This window comes from Tursiops truncatus, chromosome 1 (genome assembly GCF_011762595.2).
Source record: "Tursiops truncatus isolate mTurTru1 chromosome 1, mTurTru1.mat.Y, whole genome shotgun sequence".
NCBI classification, from domain to species: domain Eukaryota; kingdom Metazoa; phylum Chordata; class Mammalia; order Artiodactyla; family Delphinidae; genus Tursiops; species Tursiops truncatus.
In genome coordinates, this window is record NC_047034.1 from 69,989,689 (window position 1) to 70,016,820 (window position 27,132).

A 27,132-nucleotide genomic window follows, 5' to 3' on the forward strand; every position below is an offset into this window, starting at 1 on the left:
GCAGCCGCTTCTGGTCATCTGTTCTAATGCTTCTCTAGTGCCAAATGAGGTAGGAAGTTTCACTCTGAAATCCCTCTTTTTGCAACTGTGGCCCAAATTGTCCAAGGCAGGTCGCTGTAGAGCGGCACAATTCAGCCTTCTTTCCTCTAGTGAGTCATCCCAGCTTCTCCACCCTCCTATGCAGCATTCTTGTACCAGGTCTCTTGCCACTGCAGCAGTTCCACTCAGGGCCCCTGCCCCCCTCCCACCCCACAGGTTATCACGTCCCTCCCACTGCCACTGCAGCGGCCAGCTGTCTGCCGAGGAGGGTGGGGTTGACTGCAAGCACCGTCCTTCTCTTCCAAATCCTGAGAACTTGGAAATAGCCCAGGTTCAAATTGAAAAATGATGCTGCACCTCCTTTACCCCCTCTCTCCCCAGCCTGTGGCCAGGCTCCTTCCTTCCAGCATCCCGGAGAGGCAGCAAACTTCTTACCATGTTTGAGTCCTTTTTGGTCCAGGTGAGGGTGAGGGGGGGATTCCCAACCCAGACACAGGTGAGGGTCACATCAGAGCCAATGTCTGTGGTCGTGGGTTTGGGGTCCACTACAATCCGGGGAGCAACTGAGGTAGAAAGGAACAGCCCGTGAGGGTCTGAGTCTCCCTGGGGGTCAGCTTCAATCTCTGTCCTCTTCCTTCTCCTGTCCGGCCTCCTCTCCACACCCCCTCAGCCTCATGGAGCCCCCCCAACCCCACCCCAGGCCCTTTAAAGCCCCGGCCCTCTGTCCCCACCCCCGCCCCTGCAGCTACTCACAGTGGACATTGACTAAAGTGCTGACATTGGTGCTTCCCACTTTGTTGTAAACCTCACAGGACACAGGCTCCGTGAAGAAGGAATAATCAACATTCGTCTCATAGCGACTCTCGTGGGCGTCTTCGATCAGAAAGCCCCCCTTGGCCCACCTGGGGGAACAGGCAACACAGAGCGGGGTCAGGCCTTGGGGCCCCCTCACTCACGTCCAGTGGCCTGTCCTCCTCAGCCCCCCACTCCTGGCCTCAAGGGCCACCCAGTATCCTTCCCCAAAGTGTGCCCAGCCCCTGCCCCTCCCACCTGTAGCCCAGGATCTCAGGGTTGGCTGTGGCCTGGCACGTAAAGACGACGCGCTCGCCCTCCTGCACCGTCTGTGGCTCAATGGACAGGGTCACCGTAGGAGGGTCTGCAAAGCAGAGGACTGGAAGTCAGGGTCTTTTCTGTCCCTCAAATTTCTTTTTCTCTCTCTAGCACACACACTCAGACCTCACCCGCGTGGTGACCCGGGAATTTGACTTTGCAGTGTACCAGCTCCAATAAACAAGGCTTCTTCACCTTTATTCCAGGAGCCTCTAGGGGCCGGCTAGGGTGACGACCAAGGATGATACCAGAGGGACAAATGAGTCAGAAGGTGTATTGACGGATGTGACCACTAGGCGTCAGTGTGGGCTCGTTAGGCTCACTGACCGGGATGGGGGTGGGGCATCTCTCCAATCGCTGCCACTCTCCCACCCTTCCCTGGGGAGTGGGAGTTTATTGAGCACTTACCAAGTAGCATACTCCATGCTAGATGCCCTTACACTATATCTCACTTAATGCTCACAACCCTGAGAAGCAGGTACAGGTCCACAACCCCTTATCTGAACCCCCTGGAACTAGATGTGTTTCAGAATTTGGGATATTTCAAGGGTTAGAAAGGTAACGGTGGGCACAGACCGTTTACTGTGTAAGACCCCCAGCACAGTCTGGGCAATATCCCACAGACACACGCATTAATACATCTGCAGTGAAATGTATAGCTATTCCAATTAAGTGGGTTAAATAAAAGACTACGAAGAGCCTCGGTTCAGGTTTTGCCACCCAAGCGCTTTTGGTTTAGAATTTCCGATAAGGGATTGTAGGCCTGCATTTTATTTTCTGCACGTATACCGAATTAGAAACTGAGGCTCAGAGAGATTATGTCATTGCCCAAAGTCACACGGTTTAAACCCGGGAACTGCCTGGCTCACAGCTGATGCCTCTTCTACCAGCCCTCAGGGTTCAAACCAGGGAATCCAAGACGACGAAGAAATGGAGCATCTGTCCCAGGGTGCCTGGGGGATTCTTCTGTGCTTCTCAAAGGGTGCTGCCCCCCACCCCGCCCTTCCCGGGCTCCTTCCCAGGATGCCACTCAAGGTGCACATTCCCCCCACCCCACGATCCCTGCCTCCACCCCAGGACCCTGCTCACGGTGCACGTCGAGCTCGATGGACGTCTCCTTGCCGCTCGGGATGGCCTCGTTCACGCTGCGGCAGGTGAAGACACGCCCAATATCCAGGTCTGTGGGGTTGATGAGCAGCTGGCTGATGGTGGTCTCCCTCTTCCCATCCTTCAGCAGTTCCTGGGGTGGCGGAAACAAGGGTGGGAGACACGGTTAAGCTAAAAGCCCCCTCCTCTGCTCTCAGGGTGACCCGCTCAGAGCTGGCTTGCTGGAGGGGTATTTAACCTGAAGCTCAACCCTCCCCCAGCCCCTACCGCCTCCCCAGGTTTGGGTTGGTTTAGTTTTTAATTAATAGACTTTATGATTTTTTTAAGAGAAGTTTTACGTTTACAGAAAAGTTGAATAGAAAATACAGAGAGTTCCTGTATACCCTCCTCTCTAGCCCCCCAGTTTCCCCTATTATTCATTAACATGATGCACTAGCGTGATACATGTGTTACAACTGATGAACCAACATTGGTACCAATACTAATGAAAGCCCATAGTTTACATTAGAGTTCACTCTCTGTGTTGCACAGTTTTCCCCACGGTTTTGAGTTCCATTCCCGGAATCCCCTGAGTCCAGCCCAAGTCCTTCCTCTTCTGGAAAGTCTTCCTTTGCTATCCCAGCCCTCAGGACTCTCTCCCCAGCCTGAACTTGTGCCCCTTGCAGGCAGTCTGTCCTCCACACCGCTCTGGTCACATCCGGCCTTGCCTCTTAGGCACCGTGCATGTGTGTTTCAGCGCTGGGTCTCTCCTGCTAGACCGTAAACTCCTTGAGGGCAGGGAAAGGATTCACAGGCTCAAAATCTCATACCAGCTCAGTGATATCCAACCTGAGGTCCCTGGACATGATCATAGGAACACTTGGGCTGTTTTCCATATTGTACACTGCCTAAGGGAAACCATACTGTTAAGCAAAGTAGGGGCCCACAGTTTGACAGCAATATATAGGCAGCCTTGCTGGGCCCGGTGTGGTACCGGAACAGCACCAGCCCAGTGCAGTAACACCAGCCCCCTCCTGCTGCTTCAAAGCTCCATCGTGTCTTTAAGGAGTACAAAAAAGGGGGGTGGATGACAAATGGCCGTTAACCAATCAGTTTGTTTGGTTGCCAAAATGTTCAAAACATGAAGCCCTAGAGGAAAAAAATAACGGAGTTCTTGGTAGTGAAAAAGTTAAGCACCACTGAAGCCAAACTGCCACTTGTCAAAGGGTGAATCGAAGGCCAGAGACAAGTGACTTGTCCAAGGTCATACAGAGCGTCAAGGGCAGAGCTAATCCGGGTACTCACTCCCTGGGGCCACACATTCCGAGGCACACAGGTGAGCATTCTCTCTCCACTCAATGAGAATTGTCTCCTGAAGCATCTAGCAAAGGGCTGGGTACATATGTGCTTGTCCCCAGCTGACAGGAGGAGCTCCAAACAGGAGATCTGGATTCTAATTCCAGCTCCACCGTCAACTTTGCCGTGTGATCCCGGGCAAGTAACTTGATGTCTTTCTCTGCCACAGGTTCCTCATCTATAACAGGTACACGTAATCCCTGCCTCCCCAAGCTCTTAGTTGCGCCGACTGGGAACACATACCAACTAGAGGCTGGGGGAAGAAAGTCGAGGGGCTCAGTAGCGAGAGGTCACGTTCTGATGCAGGCACAAACCCCAGCTCTGCAGCATGTCAGCTTTGTGACCCTGGCAAGTCACTCAGCCTCTCTGACCATCAGTTCACTCTTTGTGAGTTGGAAATATCACCTAATTTATGAAACTCCTGTGAGGTTTAAGAGAGACTGTCCACAAAAATCTTAGCATGCACAGTGCCTGGTACACAGTAGGGGCTTAATCAATGTAGCTATTGTCAGCATTATTCTTAGTCTCTGCTAACTGTTGACTGGCCCTGGGAATTCACTTCTCTTCTCCGGACCTCAACTTTCCCAACTGTTTAATGGGAGGATTGGACCAGATGGTCTCTGAGGCCCCTGTTCACATCTGTCTCCCCGAGTCTGTGGTCAGATCCATGTGGGAAAGGAAAGGTGAACTGGGATGTGGCCCAGGAGGATCTGTGGGAATAGGCAGGGTCTCACCGTGCTGGCTACGGCGCCCTCCTGCTGCGTCCCATCCCGGAACCAGATGATGGTGGCAGCAGGCTTGGCGTTGAAGGCTCGGCACGTGAGGTTGTGGGGGGCGCCTGCCTGCAGCAGAATCACAGGACCGCCATCGATCCTGGTGTCCTCCGGGGGGACTGTGGAGAAGAGCAGAGCAGAGTCAGTCCAGGATGCAGCCAACACTGCCCGTATGACCAAAACCCCTGCCCCTGGAGGCATCTCTCCCTCTGCATGTCCACCCCTTGGCAGGGCAGGGCCATCCTTACCCCCTAACTTATAATCACTGTATCTGTTGCTCCTGTGGCCTGGGGGGCCTGGCACAGAAAGGTGGCTACCTCCACGGAGTTTCTTATGTCCATTCCCTCCTGTGTGTGCCTCTGCCCTGGGACAGCCAGATGAGGGGGTCTATCACGGCAACCTCCGAAATGGACTCCCCGCCTCCAGTCCCTGGTGGCCTTAAGCCATCCGTCATGCTGGCAGGTTATTTTCTCTAGAGAGCAGGTAAGACGGTGCCACTTCCCTGCTCAAACACCTTCCATGTCTACCAGCTGCCATGGGCGTGAGTTGCAAGCCTCTCTGCCTGCCGTCCAGGGTTCCTCAGGCCAAGTCCTGCACTTTCGCATCTCCTCGTCTCGTTTTTGGTGTTCTTTCCCTCAGGGCTTCTCTTGAACTGCTGTCCATCCTGTTCACATCCCAGCTGCTGCACAGGGCCCTCCATGCCACATCCCCCACAATCACCACCTTGGTGGTTCCCAGCCTGTCACTTGGAGCTCCAAGCACTATCTACCTTGTGTTTGCGTTACTTAACGTGATTATCCATGCCCCCTCCCCAACCCAAACCGTCATCCCTGAAAAAGCAGGAACTCCATCTCACTAATGTTTATACAGTCTCCAGTGCCTAGAACATGACCAAAGCAGGCTCTGGCTAAATGCTTAAGGAACTGAATCCACCAGATGTCTGATACTAGGAAGTAGGGGGGTCTCTCCCTGTCCTATTCCCATAGGCTTCTAAATGCTCAGGTGAACCAGACTGCAAGTTCCCTGGGAGCAGGGGCTGCCTCTTATTTTCTCTTAAAGCCCCAAGATCTAGTGCAGAGGCTGGTTGATAGCACATCCTGGGGGATATTAGCTGAATTAGTGGCTAAGTGATTGATGAAATAAAGGCAGAAGGGTTTGGATTATAATTTTGATTCCCGGTCCACCTCATGTTCATTGGCCAGCAATGTGAAAGGGTTTTGTTTGCTTTTTGCTGGGAAAAACCAGAAAGACTCAGAGGGGCCTTTCCGAGGGAACCCTTGAGAGGAGACCCTGGGAGGCCCATGAGTCCAGTTGTGGGCAGGACGGTCCTGTAGTTTATGAAATGACAGTCTCCATGCTGGGATTTCTAAGAGAAAGGAAGCACTTGTAGCCCATCCCAGGACTCTGCTCAACTCATGCATGTAGAGTGGGAGGGTGTGAAAAGCATGGGTTGTAGAACCAGGCTGCCCCAGTTTCAAATCCTGGCATGTGTCACGTGATCTTGGGTGAAGCCCTCAAGTCACAGTTTCTTCAACAGAGACATACGGTGCTCATTCCCGGGGCCCTCATGCAGGCCAGATGAGGGCTGTCGTGTGCAGGGCACGCGCGCGTGATGTGTGCAGTGTGTTCACTTTACTGCTCGGACAAGAGGCAGCAGTGCCTCCAACTCCTGACTGGTGAATGATTGCTGAATCCCGGGCTCTTCCTCTTTGCTCACCAGCTGTACCTGGCTCCAATGCCAGATGGGCGCAGATTTGCAAACAGGGTGGAAAGGAGAGAAATGGATAAAGAGCCGCCACTCGGGGTCTCCTGGTCTGCGTGGGCCCCTCCAAGGTCACACCTTGCTGCCACACCCCAGGAGGACAGTTCTGGATGGGCAGAGGAGGGGAAGGCTTCTCCTTGCATCGGCTCTCCCTTCCCTTGTAAGGTTGACCCTCACCCTTTGTTCAGGGAAGGCCGCCCACCTGTCACCTCTGCCACTAGCCCACCTTTCTCTTCGTATCTGGGGCAAGAAGGAAATTAAGGCTGTTGAGGTGTCTGCTTATCCATCACTACCATGCTCAGTTAGGCGTGTGTCCCTGTGTATGTTTACGAACACATTTTTAGGACTTGTGACTTAAATCTGTGTATCAATATGTACATGTGTCTGAGGCCTCAGCTTCCTTGTTTGTAAAATTCAAAAAGCACACTGACATCTGTCCCCCAGAGTCGTTACTGTGAAGGTGAAAGGAGACCAAGGATACGAAGCCGACTGTAAACTGTAACGTGATCGACGGCATCTCCACCATTCACTGGACGCCCACCCCATGTCAGCTCAAGCGCCTCACGTATATACGATTTCATTTCATCCTCACCACAAAGTGTTTTTCATTAATCCTTTCATGGTAAATACCATTAACCTCCATTTACAGACAAGGTACTGAGGCTCAGGGACAGGAGAGTGAGCTGAATGTCAGGGCTGGGTGTGGACCAGGCCCGCCGAAGCCATGCCCATCACCACTGCACTCCAGCGGTTCTTGCTGTGAGTAATGAGGGAGCCATGGGTCTGTAGATAAATATTATGCCTGCGTCTGCATCTGCGAGGGAGTGGGAGGCAGCTTCTCCGAGCCCTGAGGCAGGAAGAATGAAAGGCCATTCAGTGACCTGGGCTGGGCTGGGGTGGGCCACTGAGGGGCATGGCTACAGGGGAGGCGAGGTGACGAGGCAGTGAACACAGCCTACTCTCGGCCCTGCCCCGTCTCTGAGCCCCAGGCTGCCATGAACGAAGGCTGTGTGTAAGCAGGTAAGCAGGGAGGATGCACAGACGTCTTGCCTTCTCAGTGCCTCCACGTGGCTGCAGGAGGCAGGGAGTGTGAGAATTCCAGAGACAAGGAGGGGGAGGGAGGGGAAAGGAGTAGCCGGCTTCATCTTTCATCTCTTTTACTCTTGGGGCTTCCTCCCGTTCCCCTCATCCACCTAAATCACTCAGACACGCTACGAAGGCCCACACCCTCAACACTGACCGTGCCCTGCGGACAAGCCAGTCAGCTCCTCCCTCGCTGACTCGCAAGCTTTTGTAAACAAGGTACTCCTCCATCTAGGGTTCCCATCGATATTCTCCTCTGCCAGGAAGCCTTCCCTGATTGAACCAAGACACTGGATGCCATTATGAAGTTCCTGGGAAATCTGGGGGCTTGGTTGGCCTCTACTCATCTCTCTCTATTTCTCCGCCTCTGTGCTGGGGTAGGAGAGGGAAGGGAGAGTATCAAGGGCCCCTCATTAGAATGGGAGTTCTCCAGTCTAGAAGTAGCACCTTCCAGGATCCAAGCCAAAGCAGTTAGGGAGGGAAAAAGACAGAAGGTCTCCTAAGAATCTCACGTTCCCTCGGAATGCCTGGTCCGGTGTCGGGGCTCATACACTCTCCAACGAGGCATGGAAGTGGATGTCTTGGCATCCCATGCCTATAGCCCTGGTGGTTAGCGAACTCTTGCTTCCTAACCTCCATCCTGCTTCTTGTTAATTCTTCCCATTTGTCCTCACCGGAGAGGAAAAGCGAGTCATCCACCAGCCCTGAGTCCTAGTCCTTCAGGGTCTTCGCATCCAGAGAAACTGGCTGTCAGGTCCCTCCAGTCCTCACTTCTTCTGACACCTCACATCTGCCCAGACCTTCGGAGTTTACAACTCCCTGCTCAGGGAGAAGCAAAGCGGCAGTTGCTAAGAAAAAGCTGGCAGCCCATGTTACCGATGAGAAACTTGTTGTCCAGAGGTTATGACCTCTTCCGTGTCATGGTGCCAAAATGGACCAGGTCTCCTGACTCCCATTCCAGGCCTCTTCCCACCACACTCAGATGACTTGTCATGTTCTCACCTTTCTCCCCCAAGTAAGAACATTCCTTGTGTCCACACTCACTCATCTCATCTCCCCCCTCCTTTCCTTCCATCCCTCCTGGGGGCGTCCCCCACTTCAATGATTTCAGGGCTGGGGAGAGAAAATAGAGGGAGCAGGACAGATCAAGTGGAGGCAGGAAAAAAGAAAGGGACAGAGTGGATGACAAAGAGGAAGAAAGAGGGTCACAGGCAGACAGAGCCAGGCCGGAGACAAGCAGAGCAGAGGCAGAGGCCCAGTCTGAACACCAGAGCTTGAGGGAGACAGAAAGACTGATGGAGCTGGAGGTACCGCCAGGGAGGGGAAGGCACGGAACAGAGGAGGCGAAGGCGTGTCAGAGCTGGCCTCGTTCCGTACTGCGTGCAGGAGAGAATCCCCTCATTATGCAAATGGCCCTGGGTGTTGCCATAGAGGGACATCTGTTCTGTATCCCGTGGGCAGCAGCCGGGGGGTGGGGGGCTCGGCTTCCGAGACAAGCCTTCCTCCAGCAGCTCCTGCAGACTCAGCCAGGACCCCTGCCCGCCCCGTCCCCGCACCCCGCCCTCAGCCCTCAAAGCCCCGTCCTGCTTCCCTGCTCCCTGAGGAGGGCTCTAGGTGAAGCAGGGAAGAAGGGGTGTGTGCTGAGCGGGGAAAGGAGGGAGCGAAGGGAAGAGGGGCTGAGTTCAAGGAAAAGGAGCCGAGCGGGTAGTTTCTGGGGCTCCGAGGCAGCTGAGAGGGAGAGGAAGGGAGAAGCTTCCAACAAGCCCATCTGCCAGGAGAGGCCCGGTCCCCATGGTCAACATGCCCCCACTCTGGTGGGGAGAGCTTTGTATCCAGAAGGCTGAGCCCCATCCCTGCGTGGCCTGGGCACAGGCAGGGGCAGGGAGGATGCCAGAGCTCACACAGTCCACGTGTCCAGCAGTGGGTGCCCACATGCCCATTTTTTCCTCTTCTATCTGAACTTGGCTTTGGAAGAAGTTTAAAGGATTTGGGGAGGGAAAGCTAGGGAGACAGTGGGGGCAGACATGAGGCCAGGAATAGAGAGTGAGAAGCTGGGAAATAAAAGAGGAAATTGGAGAAGGGGGGACAGCCAGGATGCCAAGAGACAGAGACAGGAGGCTGGGGGCCCTGCAGGATGTCGGGGGTTATTACTGAGCACGGTGAGTTTCGCTCGCCGGGAGCGCAGGGCGGCCTCCGTGGCCTGGCACTCGTAAGAGGCGTCGTCAGAGAGCTCGGCATCTGTGATCTCCAGGTTGTACTGCCCGGCCTCTGCAGAGCCCACGACCCGGTACCGTGGCCAGGCTGCAGGAACAGAAAGGGCGAGCCCAGGTGAGCCCAGCCCTAACCTGGGGATCGACCTGGACCACCCTGCCCCACAAGGGTGCATCCTCTCCCCATGTCAGGGTCCGCATCCCATTCCAGGGCCAGCACTCCTCCCTCCACCCTCTCCTGGGACCCCCCCAGGGGCCCTTGACGAGGAAGAGGTCCCCATGCAGACACTGTGACGTCACAACCTCCTACAGTGAGGATGGGAGCCACAAAGCAGAAGGAGTGATGGGGGAGAGCAGAAGGGGGAGATGAGCAGAAGCAGATGAAATCTCCGAAGCTGTTTGCAGACAAATGTCTCTCATAATAATAGGAAAGAAAGAGGAAAAAAAAAAAAAAAAAAGGCAGACAGCAGGGAGAAAAGGAGAGAAAGAGGGGAGGGTGTGTGGGCGTTAAGAAATATAGGCCATCGCAGCTCAGACATGAGCTCACCAGGGCCAGAGGGAAGCCCAAGGCAGGCTAAGGTCTCACCACCACTCGCCTAGGGAGGGATGCACGAGGCAGGGTCCTGCCAGCTCCCTGAAGGAGCCCCGAAACCAAGAGTCCCGTCCCCTGCAGAAGCCACGCCTCTGGCCTCTGCAATCCAGTCTCCCTCGCCCTCCGTCCTCCAGGCTCTTGCCCACCCCCTCACACTCTGTCCTCCTCTCTCGTGGTCCCCACCATCAGCTCCCTCCCACCATCTCCCTCTGTCCAGAGGCTATCGATTCTTTTCACTCCGTATCTATTGATCTCTCTCTCTCTCCCTGTTTCTTTCTCTTTCTATCATCAATAGATCCGCCAGCCCCATCTCCTTCCTTCATACAGATGGCTCTATACAGACAAATTTCCCCTACCTGCTCTAATACACGGAACCCACAGCAAATAGTCTCAAGCCCTGGACGACAACAAGAATAAAAATACACCATCCCTCCCTACTTTCACCATTACCCCGCTTTACAGTGGGCAATGTGTTTTCACAAAGCATATTCTCTCATTGGGTTCAAAACTCGCAAACGCATTTATAAGGCAGACAGACCCACGACTATTATGCCTGTTTGACCCAGTAGTAAACTAAGGCCCAGAGAGGTGAAGTGGCTTTCCTAAGGTCACCCAGCTGGGAGGAGGCAGAGGCAGGTCTTGACTCCCCATCCACTCCGCCAGGCGGCCTTTCCAAAAGTATCTTTACTTGTTTTGGAATATAGGAGGGTTTCCCCACCCCAGCACATTATGTTTGTTTCCACAGTGGCTCCATAGTGCTTCATAAAGGCTTGATGAATGAATAAATACAGTGCTCAGGCTGATAGTAAAATGAATTTGTGACCACTGAGAGGGCACTGCCTGGGCATGGGGCAGGAGAGAGGCTGGAGCAAAGCCAGCCTGGCATGGAACATAGGACATAGAAGGTACTGTGTCCTCCCCCTGCAAGAGCAGGGTGGCTCTGGAGTCTCCCAGCACCTCCTGCCTCACCTGGCTGCCTGCAGCTCCCCTTGTGGTGTCTGTCTGTCTGAAGCTCTCTTATGTAAAGGTCTCTTGGTTTCTCTTGATCTCTCAGGCTTCCCGTTGGCCTTTCACGAGCCAGTCCACAGCCAGGAGGAAAGGCAGAGCTGTGGGTTTTGGAAAGCAGTGGAGACAGAGCTCGAGAGGAGAGGGAGGGAGACTGACTCACACAGAAATGGGAGAGGGGAGGCTAGAGCACAGAGAAGAAACATGGTGAGGAATGAAGGGATGTTGGGTCCAGGAGTCTCTGTTGGTGGGGGAGGGATGAAAAGATGGGGTAGTCTGGACGCTTGGCTGGCTGCATGGCCCACTCACCTTTGAGGCCCTGGCCCATGCCCAGCGCCAGCCCATCCTTGGTCCATTGCACGATCCCCGAGTAGTTGAGCAGCACGCAGGGGAGCACGGCCCGCTGTCCAGCCACCACAGTCTGGTCGGCTGGCTCCTGGCTGAAGCGGGTCTGGGTCCCTGGCAAGGCCAAAGCGGTACTGGGTAAGGAGATGAGTGAGGACAGAGGGCTCCACTAAGAGGCCGAGCCTCCCAGGCTTCCACTCCCACCCTGCACCGGGCCCGAGAGAGAGAGGTGAAGGCTGGGAAGGTGGACCCTCCAGCCCCCGTCCCACTTCAGCCTCAACCCCTTCCCTCCAAGATGCCGTGTGCTCGCCCTGGATTGCTTCCTCCCTCCGTGGCCCATGGGAATGGGTTTCAGGAGCTGAAGTACTCAGCAAGCAGAGAAAGTGGTGCAGTGTTACGGAAAGGCCTTAGAGACCAGGCTAGTCCAACCCTCTCATTTTACAGACGAGGACACTGAGGCCCAGAGAGGACACTCCCTTTCCCAAGGACGCCCAGTGAGTTAAGGACAGAGCAGGGATAAATCCTGAGCCTCGCTCCCCTGCCCCCAGCCCCCTGTCAATGGGTGGCACCTTCATAACACATGCTGTGGTGATGCCACGGTCCCCCACGATTCCTGAGACATGCATATACCACCGTACCCCTACTTGGACTTGTGTACGTGGCCAACGTGAGGTCGCGCATGTGTGTACAACTATGCCAGGTACAGTTCCCCCTTGAACACATCAGGTACATAAAGGCAGGTTCTACGGGACAGGCACGTCCACATGTACGCATATAAGCTTCCTGGATGATGGTGAATCCTAAACAAAGTAGCTCTGAACCCACTTCTTGCACACTTTCCCCATTCCGTGTGTTCACCCCTTGCTCCCAAGCTCCGAGGGCATGAGTGCATACACACGGATACACCTGCTCACGCCCAGCCTCCCGCCCCGTGGGAGCTGACAGGCCACGTGACTTTGTTCCGCTCTCCCTCTGGCTGCGGGAGCTACACATGGCTGCCCACTGGCAGCTCGGCCGGGAGCATTTGATCAGAGAACTGCAGAGTAATTGCCTTTAATTGTGGAGCCTAAATGGAGCAGGGAATTGGATTGCGGGTTTCTTCTCCCCCCACTGCTCCCACCCACCCACTCCAGCCAACGCTGGTCAGCCCGGTGGTGGGGCAGTCCTGGCACCATGCTGTGACCATCAGCTTCCCGCGCTGGGCCCCAGGAAATGGAGGGGCTGCGGGACAGCACAGGGACAGGTCTGGGGCTTCCCATGCACGTCCCCAATCTGTCACACACTGTAACCCAAATCGGTTTTGCCCGGAACTCTGGGGACTCCTCCCCCTTCTTTCCCTCCCCAGCTCCCAAGTCTTTGCAGAGACCACAGTCCCCAGATCCAACTCTTCCCAAACCCAGCTTTGCAAAATCTGTCTGATCCTCCATCACTCCCGTGTATAAGCAAACAGAACTGTCCCCCCGCCATTCCAAGACCTCCCTCTAAGACACCAAAATCAGGACCCTCGTCTTCTCCTCGCCTCCCTTCTTCTTTTTCCTCCTCCAGCTCCATCTCTCCCCTTCTTTCCAAACCTGCCTCACATTCCCTTCACCCAGGAAGTCCTCCTAGGTTGATCTTTACCTCCAGCTTGTCCCATCTTTCAGCCCTGCTGTCACAGTTCTATCCATGGCATTTCCTGTCTCACGCTATCAGTCTATGCCCACGCTTTTGTCTGCCATGGGGTAGAGGGCAGCTGGTGGGTGACGGTGTTTGCCCTATCTGTTTCACTAGAATGGGAACCTCTCCTCAAGGCCAAGGGCCATGCTGGCTTTTCACTCTGAACCTCCCTGGACATTCGACAACGGGATTGGTAGTTGCACATAAAGAGGACTGAGAGAGGGGGCGCAGATAGGAGTGGACTGATGCCAGCATATGGTTTAATACAAAAGGGCAGCCTCTTTTGGTTAAGTGTGCAAATCCAGCTCTCTGGGTTTGCAGGGGGTCAAGAAGTTAGAAACAGCAGCTCCCCAACTCTGCTGACCTGACGGCCCATCCATGTCTTCTAAAGGAAAGGAAAAGGCTCACCCTTATTTCCTGGGATTAGGGTGGCAGGAGCTGAGATCCTGGGGGAGGGGTGGGTCAGGTGAGTAAGCCGGCATTACTAATTCAGGCATTGCCCTCATTATTATTCAAATTTATTCATACCATTGCGCATTTCTCTAGCGCAGCTACAGGCTGCAAACTCTCCACACTCACGTTTCTCCTTCCCACAGCCCCCGGAGCCCAAGTCAAGGGCTTGCGAGTAGAGTGGCCTGTGAGCCCTGGCTCAGAGATGGAATTTATATTCACAGCTTTTCTGCGTGGGGTCTGGACACCCTGGTGTCCTGTTGAAGTCTCCCGAGGACAGTGAGAAGCTGGTTCCATCCACTGGGAGCGAGGAGGCAGCTCATCCCGCGGCAGGATGGAGTCAGAGTCAGCGATGGGCATCTTGCCGGAGGGAGGGGTGGTGTGACCTTGGGCTGTCACTGTCCCATCCCAGCCTCCTCCGTGTGCTCGCCTGTACCTGTGACAAGTCTAGACTAAGTATTGCAAACTCCCGTTTAAGAGCAGAGGTTTAGGAAACAGACTTAGGTTTGCATAGTGCCTCTGCCACTTCCTACCAGTATGACCATGGCCGAGTTACTCTCTAAGCCTCTTTCTCCTTACTGGTAAACTGGGGGATGATGACGCTTACCTGGACTGCTGAAGAGTTAAATGGGATGAGCTGGATGACATGCCTGGTACATTCCCTTGCCTGTGCCCACGGAATGGTAGCTATGACCCTATTTATCCTGGGCAGTTAGATAATCAGAGGGACCGGTGGAAACATGAGCAATGACATGACAAAGAAGGTATCTGTCGTCCTGCGGATTTTGAAATAGGTGCCTCTTGGCATAGGCCTGGTTGAAGCAACTTGGAGACGGGGGAATGGAAGCAATAACCCAGAAGAGAGTCCAGAGAGGAGGGGAAACAAGGGGTCTCAGGAATTTAGCTTGATGGAAAGGCCGTGTAGATCCTGAGCCTGCAAAAGAGGTAAGCAATGTTGGTTGGCCCCAAAACAGCCCCTGCAGCCAAGACGGTATCCGAGAGAGAGGCCAGATGCCACGGGTTGTCCTGACCTGGATCAAGATTAAGAGGAAGCCCCAAGCCTGCCATGGCCAAGTCCCACTCTCCCTATTTTGCCCACTCCAGGCTTTTCTCCTTGTCTCCAGGTCCCTACACAGGCCTTTCCTGGACAGAACACTGCTCCCTCCCTTTCCCTTGGGATTCAAATAGTCACCTCCTCTGTGAAGTCCTCCTTGCTTGCCTGCATGCCCTCAGAGCTCTCTGTACTCACTTCCCACCTCTGCTATAGTAGGTCCACGCTGCATTGCCCACCCCTGCCCAGCCCAGGGGAAACTCCTTGCGTCTGGACTGTGTCACTCAGAGCACCAGTCCCATCACCCAGCACAGGGCCTGGCTGCCAGGCCCACAGCAGGTGTTGCGAATATGTCTGTGGATTGATGGAGTGAGAGTGAGCAAATGCTTGAGTGAACAGTCCTGCCTGCGCAACCCCATCGAGGGAAGGAGGCAAAACACCCCGTTCCCCGGGTCAGGCTCACAGACCGCGGTAAAGGCAGACAGGGCAGGAGAGTGGAGGGGCGGGAAAGGGCTCTCCCTGCTGGCGGGGGAGGAACGGTGCTGGGGGCACTCCTGGGAGGCTCCCTGAAGGAGGGAGTGTGGAGCAGAGCTGGGACAGGTAGGGGGGAAACAGAACTCTGGAAGTTTCTGGTGCAGTGATGGGTATGGGTGAAGAGGGGATACGGGGATTGCTGAGAAAGAGAGCCTAGAAAGTGAGCCATGAGTGCAGGCATCTGACAGGCACAACAGGAAGGGCAGAGGTGGCGTTACCAATGCAAAGGGTACATGTCAAGAAGGCACCAGGAACCATCATCAGTGATCTCACAAGAGCACACACAAATCAGAGAACACACACATGCCTCAGAGGTCCCGGCGGCCTGGGCCTTCCACCAGCCATGACGTCTGCGACACCTGTGACGCGGAGCAGAGTCTGCATTGGAACTGGGGGGTAGGGGTGGTGGTGAAATGTCAGCCCCATCCCTGTGCCCACACCCCACTTCCGGGAAATAAAACCAGGGCAAACCAAGATGCAGGGGACTGGCTGGATGTGGGATGGGACGCGGGAAGAGCCTGAACACAAACAGAATGGTGACAAAAGACCAGCCTCCAAAGCAGCAGCGGCAGCACTGAATCAGCAGCCTTGCCTCCCTGGCAACTCCAGTCTGGGGCGAGTGCAAATCCGCGTGTGTGTTTTTAAGTGAATTCCCGCCTGCTTTCATCCTGCTGCCTCCCTGTCTTCAGACACCATCACAGATGTTGGTGAGCTCTCAAGCAGCCATTGTGAAGGCAGACAGAGAAGAAGTGTGCTGTACACAGCCGCACGGAGACTCACACACTTACAGACTGATGGGGAGGCTGGCAGAGGCGCCAATGACACTGGGAAGCGGAGACAAAGACAGACCAGGCAGAGGGAGAGTGAAAGAGAGAAAGGAGACTGGAGGAGAAGCAGGAAGGGAAGAGGAGATCTCAGAAAGAGGCCAGGAAAGAAAAGACACAGGCCCAGGGCAGAGAAACAGAGAGAAAAGCACTGGGAAAGGCCCGGTGATACAAAGACGCCGGCGCCACAGAGACCCAGGCCAAGGCAGGAAGGTGATGGTGAATGTGGCCACAGGGGGCCAGGACCTCATCTCCAGCTCGGTTCTGTCCTTCAGACGTGTTGCCAGAAGGCTGGGCGGTCTCAGACTCCAGATGGGTGCCATGGGGTGGGGCCTCTGGGCTCCTCCCCTATTTCCCACCAGCTTCCCCCCAGCCCTCCTTCCTTCTAGGTTAACCCTGGCCCTCACCATCCCACCCCATAACACAAAGCTCCTCTGGCCTCCACCTTGGAATGGTTCCCTCCCCTCTTCTTATTCCGCATTGTTTGGGCTTCTGGTTATAGCACTTATCACAGCCTGCCTTGGATTAAAAGTTACTCATGTGTGTGCGTTTCTGTCTTTCCCGGTCTCCTGGGAGCCCCTGGAGAACAGAGTTGCTTGGATTTACCTTTCTTGTCCCTTCAGTCCCAGCAATGTTCCTTAATAATGCTAACTCCCAATTAGAAGATGCTGACTATGTACTGGGCACCAGTGCAGATGTCTTAGAGACACCGTTTCCATCATTATAATCCAGGGCACAGCGGTGGTTATGGTCTCCATGTTACAGTGAAGGGAAATAAGACTCAGACAGGAAGTGGCAGAGATAGTGCTCTAGGCACTGTGCTGTGCTGTAGGAATATCCAAGAAGTATTTCCTGAATACACTGGACTCATGGCCTCCACCCCAGAGAACTTCTGGTGCCCCCAAGCTCTGCGCCCATCTGCTACTTCTGATCTCCACTCTATACTCAGACTTGCATCTTCACTGTGTTTACCTCCTGGGAGGGCGCTGCTCCCTCCTGAGATCTGGGGCCGGCCTGTACCCTATAGCCACGCAGGACTTGCCCCACACGCTGCAACCAACCATCGGAGAAGGCTTGAAGTAAATATTCCTACATGAAGGGAGAGTGGTTCCAAAGGCTGGCAGGACCATCAGTGGCACCTAAAGAGGTTTTCAATCAATCGCAAATGTCACCCTTTGAGCCGCCAACGCCCACCAGTAGAAGTGGTAGCAATAACATAGCCTCTGCTTGTGAAGCGCCGGACATTGTGCCAAGTACCTCACGAAGACTAGTTCACTTAATGTACACAACAACATGATGAAGTAGGTACCATTAGTATCCCTAATAAGGACCTAAGGTTCAGAGAGATAAGCAGCTTCCTCCCAGGCACACAGCTGGTAAGTGTCGGGGCCTGTAAGCAAGGCGACGGGCCGGAACACCTGGCTCCCCTGGAATGCCATCTCGCCAGCGTGGCTGCTGCTGCCTTCCACCTCTCACCACCCCCTGGGCCTCTTAGCTCAGACTCTGGCCATTGTGCAAACTGGGGCCTCTCTGTCTCCCCTCGACGCTGTCCCCTCACTAGGACAGCCTCTCCTCGTCTCTCAGCATCACCCCCCTCTCCTTCCCAACGCTGATCTTCCTGGGGTGACACTGCCTTCCAGCTCTGCTTGCTCTCCTACTCCCTGCTCCATCCTCAGCACAGCACAGGTGAGGCCACCTATCCCCATCTCTGTGTGTGAACACATCTCCTGTTCCTGCTGGGCCTATCCCCGGGGTTGGGGACTAGGTTCCCACAAAGGCCTGATGAGGACAGAGAGGTTGAATCCCATTTTTGACTGAGAACTAGGAATTGACCTCTACATCTATCGTAGAGAGGCTGGGAATGCTTACAGATTCTCAGACACAGCTGTGGAGTTCTTGTGGACACATATGTACCACAGCACATAAGCACACGTTCACTGGTGCGCGCGTACGCGCGCGCGCGCACACACACACACACACACACACACACACAGTCTTTTGCATCTTTGCATTCAAGTACAAGTTTCTGCACCCATGTCTTGGCACATGTACCTTGATGGTCGTGTTCCCGGAGCCTTGCCTGCTATGCCAGCTGGGAACAAGAGAGGGAGTGGAGGCAAACACAGGAGACGCCAAGGAAGCCAGGCTGCAGGAGACAGGGGTGGTGGAGGCCGAGCCCTGTCTCCCCGGATTTATCAAATGAGAAGTAATGAACCCCCTGGGCCGGAGCAGTCCCCATGCTCTCCACTCCAGATCGCTGCTGGTTCAAAGGGAAGACTTTGATTCGCACCGACAGCTTTCAGATGGAACTAAATCTCTCCACACTCTACTGTTCCTTCTTCCACTCTCCCTCCCTCTCTCTGCCCTCACATCTTCGCTCTCCCACCCTTCCCCAAGAGCTTCTCCCCCACTACCCCAGCCATTCCCTTCCTGCTCTATGAAAAATACAACAGCCAGAGAGGGCCCCTCCTATCCATTGGATTCTCTCACGGAGAAAAGAGGATTGCAATTCTCTGGGCTGGGCCAGCAAAGGGGAAAGGAGAGGAGGAACGGAGATTTGCACTTTTGATAGAGGAGGCAGGGGAGCAGGGAGGAAGGGAGATTGGGGTGGGGTTGGGGGGGAGGAACGAACTGGCTGGGGTGGGCAGAATGAGGATGAGGACAGGAGAGAAAGGCAGAGACCCCGGCTGCCCACAGCAGAGACATAGAGGCAGAGACAGAAGCAGGTTCAGAGCCCTTAGACCAGACGCTGCCAGAAGGGAAGTACCACGCCTGCCCAGCCGACTGGTCATGAGGGGTGTGGGTCTGCTGACTCTGCCTTATACAGAGCCCAGCCCAGAATCCAAAAGTGTCCAAATGCGATGTGACCTAGAGACTATAAGCCCCTCCTCTGAGAGGTCAGGGGTCAGGGGTCAGAAAGCTGCACTGACTTGCTCCCAGCAGATAAGTTCAGGCTTGGCTGTGAGTAGAGGTCTGTGATATGGACATCAGATGAACACCCCAGAGACAAGTTCCTCAACATTCAAGGACTATTACGGCCCCCACTCTGCTGCCCACCAGCATTTACCACACCAAAGTATCTCACAGTGTGAAGTGAAAAAGACACAGTGGGCAGCAGGGGCCTCAGAAGCGGACCCCTCGGCTCCACTGGCCCACCTACCTTCACCCCCTTCCCACTTTTGGTCCTTTCTCATCCCAGGAGGCCAAAGCCATAGGCAGGAGAAGCAGTCTCTCCTCCCTCCCCACAAACTGCTTGGCCAAGCCACCCCGATGTCTATCTCCAAGGCTGGGGTATGGTAGGGACAGCTGAAGGGGAACCTTTCCAGGGACCAGATGGGCTTTTACAAGTGGCCACAATCTGGCCTGGTTTCCTCGCATTGAACAGACCAGAGAGGCTGGCTGCAGAGGCTGGCCGTGGGGCTCTGGTATTCATAGTGACGGGGCACAGGAGTTCAGTGGTCTGCGCCAGTGCTTTACTCACCGAAAGAGGCAAGAACAGAACCCTGAAAGAGGCCAGGGGAACTGGCCCAGCACCACCTGGCAGCAGAGACAAGAGCACTCTGGGCCGGAAGTCAGGAGGCGTGGGCTTATCTGGTCCCGGCTCTGGCCCACCCAGCTGCGTGACTGTGGCGGGGCATCACTTCACTTCTCTGGGTCTCAGCTTCCTTAAACCGTAATGGGAGGGGGCTGAAGTACTAGGCACGGAAGGACCTTTCTGGCTCTGATGTTCTCACATTCTACTGCATCTCCTGCTTTCCTGGGGCCTCAGCCAGACCTTGCCGACACTCCCAAGAACTCAGCCCCGTACCGCAGACAGTGCGAGAGCTGGTGTACCTGGGGCCATCCTGGCATTTCCTTCCAGCAGGAGTGTAGAGGGAGGGCTGCAGGTTTATGACATTAAGACAGCAGCTGAGAGAACCCACAGGATGCATCCAGCAGCGGAAAGAAAGGCCATTCTTTGATTTCCTCTGTAAGGAACTCCCCATCAGAGTTCCTTGCGTCCCCTTCCACTAGGTTCATGGTGGAAAAAAAGAGGATAGAGGGCAGGCAATCCTGAGTCTCCAAAGTGACCTGCCAGCCCAGACCCACTCACAAGGACGCTGAGCTCCTGGACTAAAAAAGACAGGCAGGTGCAGCTGGAAACGCTCCCTCCACCCTGCCCCATTTGGGCCTCCAGCCCCCTCTGCGCTGCCAGCGGGAGGCACCGGGGCCAGACCTGATCTGACAACTTTATGCAAATGTGCCCTGGCAGGGGACCCTGAGAGTGTTTTATGGGAAGGACGATGGCATTGTGAGACCAAGTGGGGTTGGCTGGAGCAGGTATGACAGGCAGGAGGAGAAAGGGGGGTGGCAGGGATGGTGGACAGTTCTGCTGAAAAACTGAATTTCCATCTGGCTTCAGTGGGCAAGGGAAGGGCAGTGCGGGGAGAGGAGGCAGGTGGCCGGCAAGGACTTAGTTCAGATAAGAGACAGAGGATAAGAGGAAAGACAGCAAAAGATGAAGAGACAGAGGGAAGGAGAAGAGAGAGCAGGACAGTCACAAAGACAGAGAAGGCTGAAGGAGACAGAGCAAGGCCCCAGAGGGCTAGGGTCGGGAGGCAGGAAAGGAAGGAGACCAAATGGAGGAGGGGTCCAAATGCCTGGCTCTCCAGCAGTCCTCAAGTCCTAAAAGGCAGGACGCTGAAAGAGATGGCCCAACGTGCAAAGACAAAATGAGAATAGAGAAAAGGGTGGGGAGAGGGAGTCAGACAGAAAAAAAGAGAGCAAAGCAGACGATGAGAAAGCTGGTGGCAGGAAGAGTGACAAAGAGGCTGTCAAAGAGTGCTTTTTTTTTTTTTTTTTTGCAATACGCGGGCCTCTCACTGTTGTGGCCTCTCCCGTTGCAAAGCACAGGCTCCGGACGCGCAGGCTCAGCGACCATGGCTCACGGGCCTAGCCGCTCCGCGGCATGTAGGATCTTCCCGGACCGGGGCACGAACCCGTGTCCCCTGCATCGGCAGGTGGACTCTCAACCACTGCGCCAGCAGGGAAGCCCGCTGTAAAAGATTGCTTTAAGGGAAGGAGGGAAGGAAGAAAGGAAGGAAGGAAGGAAGGAAGGAAGGAAGGAAGGAAGGGCTGAAGTGACACTGGTATAAAAGGGACAGAGGGGGGGATGGGGGTGGGGAGGAAGGAACAGCAAGAAAGAAGCTATGGAGAAGGCAGGGACGATGGATACAAATGGGGAGTGAGAGTCAGGAAAAGAAGTACTGGGACCATCTGGGAGCGGAAATCGAGGATGAAGATAAGGACACAGGAGGAGGAGGAAAGAAATCGGAGAAGGGCAGGGGGCAGCACAGCTTTGGGGGCTGTGCAGGCGGGTGGGCGGGGAGATCTGGGGTGGATCATCTCCCTAGGGCCTCATCGGAAGGTCTTGAGCATTTAGGTCAAAGGAAAGGAGTGAAATCCTTGAGAAATGGAAGGGATTTTTGAAAGGATTAGCCAAGGCTGGGGAGGAGGAGAGGATGAGGTGGGCTGTATCTGAGGTAATTCCTAAGGCAGCCGAGGGCAAGGCCCTGGTGTCTCCCCACAAATGAAGTGGGGCCCAGGTAGCTGCTGCCCCTCGTCTCCTTCCCACAGGCGGCCCCGGGCGACTAGTGCATCCTCGGCCCAGGCAGCAGTGTGCCCACCAGGAAGGTGACCAATGTGCCACTCCTCAGCCCCCCGCCACCCTGCCTTTCCCCAGGCAGACAAAAAGTTCATCCTGGGGTCTGACCACATTCCCCCTTCCTACAGTGCACCCCTCCCCTCTGGCTCCTCCTCAGGCAGATGGGCGCAGGCACCCTGCAAGTTCTGCTCTGAAAGCTCCCTCAGCTGGCTTTAACATTCTTAGTTACCATGCTATGAATATGGCTTCAGAGTACAATCTGAGAGTAGCGAGAACTGTACCCCTGAGAGCCCCCAGCTCAAAGCCCAGGAAGAAATGCAGGCTGGTCTCCAGACCCTGTCCATAGAGGTCTCCTGGTACTTTTAGGAACAGTCTCCAGAATAAAGAGCCTTAACTCTGAGAAATCCAGAAAGGTGCGGGCTGGGGCAGCAGAAAGGAGGGCATTCTCTCCTTTCCGCTGAAACCAAAAGAGCCGGCAGGAAATCCGGGTCTTCTGAGGCCTGACAGGAGCTCTGAGGAACACTCCTCCGTTTCAAAGTTTAATCAGCTTTGTTATATGTCTGCATCATCTCAGACCCCTGTTCACCTCAAAATTAAAGGGGAAAGAAGGGAGGGAGGGAGGGAGGAAGGAAGGAAAGAAAGAAAGAGAAAAGGAAAGAAAAGAAAAGAAAAGAAGAGAAAGAAAGGAAGGAAGGAAGGAAGGAAGGAAGGAAGAAAGAAAGAAAGAAAGAGAAATAGCAGCAGATCAGATCCAGGTGTTAGATCTTATCTCCTTCCAGAGTCAGGAACCCTTCATCACAGATGACTTTGCAGATTTCTCTAGGACTTCCAGATGGACCATCTGACTCTATGAGCCAGGTGAGCAACTAATTTGGGAAGGCACGGGGCTCTGATGAGTGCTCTCAACGTTGGCCCTGGCTCTGCACTAGTGCCTCTGAGAAAGTCTGCCTTGGCAGACATGCTCCACGACCCCAGGCCTCATCACCGAGCCCTCCTTACAAACCCCCAGAACAGACATTAATGGCTGTGACCCCTAGGGGAGCAGATTTTTTAATTCATATAAGAACTATCTCATAGCACCTGGCAGTGAGCTCCTGTCACTAAAAGTGTTGAAGATAAGGGTGGATGACCACCAGACAGCAATGTTCCAGAAGGCCCTGGATGATACTGAAGATCCCTTTCAATTCTGGTGCTTTGTGATTCTATTCACACACCTCATATATTTTCTTCTTACTTTGGACACACACCTAACAAATAATCAATTTATAACAGTTTGATCAAGGTGGACTGAAATGGTTTGCAGAACTAAAGTTTAAAGGAAGGAATTCTGAACAGAGCCATCGACAGGGAAAAGAACAGTTCAAAAAACTGTCTAGGCTGGCAGTCAAGGATATAAATAAGACTTTGGTCCCATGGCAATTAATCAGGAAACTTCAACGTTTCGTGTGGTTTGAGACCTGGAGTTTCCTCTGTGGCTATATACTGTATTTTATTCTGGCTTGTAAACTCCTTGAGGCAACAGATGTGATCTTAGCTGTGTGTCTCCCAAAGTGACTAGTACAGAAGTGCTTTGCACACAACAGGTGCTCAATAAATGTTTGTCATTTGATTCTCTGAATTAATGGATAAGGCACCTGCACCCAGAGAAAGTCAAGTCAATTCAACATTCATTCATTCATGTAACAAATATTTTTTGAGTGTCTACTACAAACCAGGCACTGTCCTGGGCTCTGGGATGTAAAGTGAACAAGACAGACCTGGTCCTGCCACCACCCAGCTTACAGTCTGGTGGACACACTCGCATATCCGGGCAGTATGGCATGATGAGAGTCCTGATGGAGCGATGTGGAGGAAAGGGCATTACATCAATTGATAGACTGCATTTTTTTCACATGTCTGACTTCCACCCTGGTCTTCCCTTGGGCCGAGACCCCTACCTTGTTGGACTTTGTTAGCTCTCGGTCCTTTCTACATCATACAAGTTAAACATTGGACACCTTGCTTGGCACACAGTAGGTATCCGATAAATACACATTTACTGATTAGAACTGCCTTGAGCCTTGAAGACAAGAAGAATTTCAACAGCCAGAGAGCTGGGGGACAGGGCATTGGAGACAAAGGGAACTGCATGAACCAAGACATGGAGACATAAAAGACCAGCAAGCAGTTGGAAGTGGCTGGAATTCAGGCACATAAAGAAGTTAGAACCAAGGTCATACCTCTTTAAAAATTAAACACTTTCTCCTTCTGGGCATTCCTCAGTCTCTGCCCTCGAAACTTCTAGGCTGCTGACAAAGACTGGATATAGACATAGAAAGAGGTCCAGATTCAGAAAGACAAAAGTGGAAGTTGGGGCTGATCCAAGCCCCACAGAGCCACCACGTGTCCACCTGGTAAGGTTCGGGGATGGGCTTAGAAGAATCAGAAGGACTAAGGCGGCGGTTCGGTGGTGTGAGGGTGTGTGTGTCCTTGTGTGCATTCCTGTGTCTAGTGAACTTGTGCGTGTGACTGCACACCTACATACAAGTGTTGGTACGTAGCCACCAAAAGCGAGAATGGGGCACTTTCTGCCTGTAACTAGGACATTCGAGGCTTTTCCAATTAATCTCCATTAAAAAGATTTCCCGCAAAGGCGCTTCTAGAGGCCCCAAGTTGGGGTCACCTGGATCAATCCTGCATAAAGTAGAAGCAGCTCCAACTGGTAGCTCCATCGATCCGTCTAACTCGGTTCGTTCTGCACGTGCAAGGGGCACGGAATGTTGATTTGCTGCACGGGGCTGAGGGAGCCTGGCAGTGGAGGCTCTGTAATTACCAGCCGGAGGGGCGAGGTCTCAGTACGGCAGCATTCAATCGGCAGCGGCCGGCCTAGGGCAGGAAGCACCCAGAGGTAGGTCTTCAGGGCTAATGAACGCTGGTTTCACAGTTTGCTCCTCATCTTTCCTGTTCCACCTGACTCAGTTTGCTTGTCAGCTGAAACACAAATGCCCCAAGAACAGGGGAAGCACAGGGACACCAAAACCATTCATCTAACCACTGTTGGAAGTTTACAGGATATTGATGGCGGACATGGTGCTGATGAGCAATTGGGAGTCCAGGGCAAGGGTCCATGGAGAGACCTTCTCTTCAAGGCCATGCAAACTGATGTCTGTTCCTAGGACCCCAAAGCATGTGAAAGCCAGGGCAGCTCTATGGTCTTATTTCCATGAATGAGGCAGGAATTCAGCAGAAAGGGGAGAGCACCCTACATGTATACATGCCAACCACCCAATCATCTCCTAGCAGGTCTACACCTACAGCCATCCAGTGTCTGCTACGCAGCCTTCAAATCCCTCTCCTCCAGGCAGTCTTCCCAGAGGGGTTGTAAAGAAGGTATTGATTTTCTTCTCCCATCTCTTCCAAACCAGCCACTCTGGCCTGTGCCCGCATCAGCTTCTCCCACGTGCCCTTTTCAACTTTTCTACTACAAAATTTCTACAAAAATTTCACTGACCTGGGGACACCCAACCCTGCTCACTTGTCTCTTTGTCCTGTGTTCTGTGTCAGCCTCAGGACGGCCCAGACACCAGAGGAGATGCCAGGAGCACATCACTGATGGAGGTATGGACATTCAGGTATAGGAGAAACCTTGAAGAAAGCAGCCTGCCTCTCTGTATCTGATTCTTCCCTTCCCTTTCTGATCTCCCTGTGTTGCCCCCCCAGGGAAATGGGGAGGTGAAAAGGGGAGTCCTCTCCTTCCCCCACTTCTGTTGTCCCTGGTCTCTGCAATAACCTAATGATTTCTCATTTAGCTGCCCAGCCGTGGATGGGGAGAAGCTCCCTCTGATTGCTTGTGACACCAATCTCACAACAAATTTATCACCTCGTTTCCTGGACGAGCCAATATTCCTCCTCGATTATCTCCTTGTGAGGGGGACAGGGCGCTGTGCATTCCAACAAGCGGCTTATGCCTTCCCCGGGTATCAGAGTCAATCAAGCTCACAGCCCTGGGAAGGAAGGATGGAAGTGTGGGGTGGGAGAAGGTTCTCATGGGAGCACAGGAGGGCTCCAAGAGCAAGAAAAAGACAGGGAGGACAGTGGGGAACAGATAGAAGCCTCTGGAAACCCGGCCCTCGTCAGGTTTATGTGCAGATTCTCTGAAATGGAAGCTGGTGATGGGAGCGGTGTGACCTTTGCTCAGATAATTCTGGAACTTCCTTCTCAAGCCACTCCTGAGATCCCGGCATTTCATCCAGCCACCCCCTAAATCTTGGAATGGGGTTAACGGAGAGAGGAGAGTGATGGCCCTGGAGTCCAGCTATTTCACCCTGGAATGAAACAAGGGAGGAAGAACCACTTGCCTACCCCATGCCCCGACTCCAGCATTCCTCAGCCCCTTGCAACCCACGGAAATGACTTTTCCTAACAAAAATCACTTGCTCCTGGCTGGGCTGCCAGAAGGAGCAGGTGTCCTGTGAGGGAACGGCCCCACATGACTGATGAGGGGAGATGAAAAGAAATTTCTCCAGCCCAAGAGGCAGTGAGTTGGAGGGATGGGGCGGGAGGTTCTCTGAAGGGAATCAACGGAGAAGGAAGGGCAGAGTGAAATCAGAGCCACAGGGGACTGCTGACAGGACCCTGGAAAACGGATCAAAGGAGAAGGAGGGAGGGAGTCACGAGGAAATGTTGCTTAAGGGCAAGAGAGGAAACGAGAGGAGGCCAGAGAATCATGAGAACTCCACTGGAGACAGAGGGTCCCACACGTGTGAGCACAGAAGTGGGAGAGCCTGGGCCAGGTGGGCAGTGTACGGGGGAAGGAGGGTGGGGTGGGTGCCTATGTCAGGGAGATGGTGGAGGGGCGAGGGACAGAGACTCCCAGGACATGAGCCAAGAGAGAGGACAGGAATATCAGGACCCCCCCCACCCCCCAGGAAGGCAGGATGCAGGACCCCTGCCAAGAAAGGCAGAAGGAGGAACAAAAGAGGAAAGGGGGGGGCTTCCCTGGTGGCGCAGTGGTTGGGAGTCTGCCTGCCGATGCAGGGGACATGGGTTCGTGCCCCGGTCCGGGAAGATCCCACATGCCGCGGGGTGGCTGGGCCCGTGAGCCATGGCCGCTGAGCCTGCGCGTCCAGAGCCTGTGCTCCGCAACGGGAGAGGCCACAACAGTGAGAGGTCCGCGTACCGCAAAAAAAAAAGAGGAAAGGGGAAGGGGCTGATCACCAGGAGGGGTAGCAGATGGTTGCTGTCATTAAACGGATTCCAGTAAGTCCGGGATGTCTTAGACAGCAGGGACAGGCTTGGGTAAGCAGTGGGAGGGGGGAATTTAGGAGCAGAGCCTTGGAGGAAGGAACTGACACAGGAGCCACACATCAATCTGTATGATCACACAGCATGTAACCCTCAGTGCTTCAACACTAACGCCAAGAAGGAACCCCGAACCCAGCCACAACCCAACACTAATTCCGATCCAGACCTGTCCTAACAGTCATTCTAACGCCAAATCTCAACTAGAGCATGAGCTTTTTGAAGGCAACACATCTCCAATTCCCTCAGGGCTTGGTCAGCAGAAATGATCCACAGATGTTTATTGAATATGTGAACACAGAAACCAAACCTTAACCCTTGCCCTTAACAGT

At 54.0% G+C, this 27,132-nt stretch overlaps 1 protein-coding gene across 6 annotated transcripts in view; it reads right to left on the reverse strand.

The window, feature by feature from the left end:
• Positions 1 to 27,132, reverse strand: part of KIRREL1 (kirre like nephrin family adhesion molecule 1) — a 101,293-nt gene that overhangs the window by 10,678 nt on the left and 63,483 nt on the right. For 2 of the 6 annotated variants that reach the window (XM_033856840.2, XM_033856836.2), the window contains exons 2-8: positions 11,326 to 11,475; positions 9,361 to 9,510; positions 4,326 to 4,483; positions 2,239 to 2,389; positions 1,090 to 1,195; positions 793 to 941; positions 475 to 602 (exon numbers count right to left, since the gene is read on the reverse strand). In XM_033856840.2, the coding sequence (XP_033712731.1) occupies positions 475 to 602; positions 793 to 941; positions 1,090 to 1,195; positions 2,239 to 2,389; positions 4,326 to 4,483; positions 9,361 to 9,510; positions 11,326 to 11,475 (992 nt within the window). Of the gene's footprint in view, positions 1 to 474; positions 603 to 792; positions 942 to 1,089; positions 1,196 to 2,238; positions 2,390 to 4,325; positions 4,484 to 9,360; positions 9,511 to 11,325; positions 11,476 to 27,132 lie in introns of those variants that run through there. The other 4 variants (XM_073805803.1, XM_073805810.1, XM_033856845.2 and 1 more) reach the window with 3 other exon arrangements.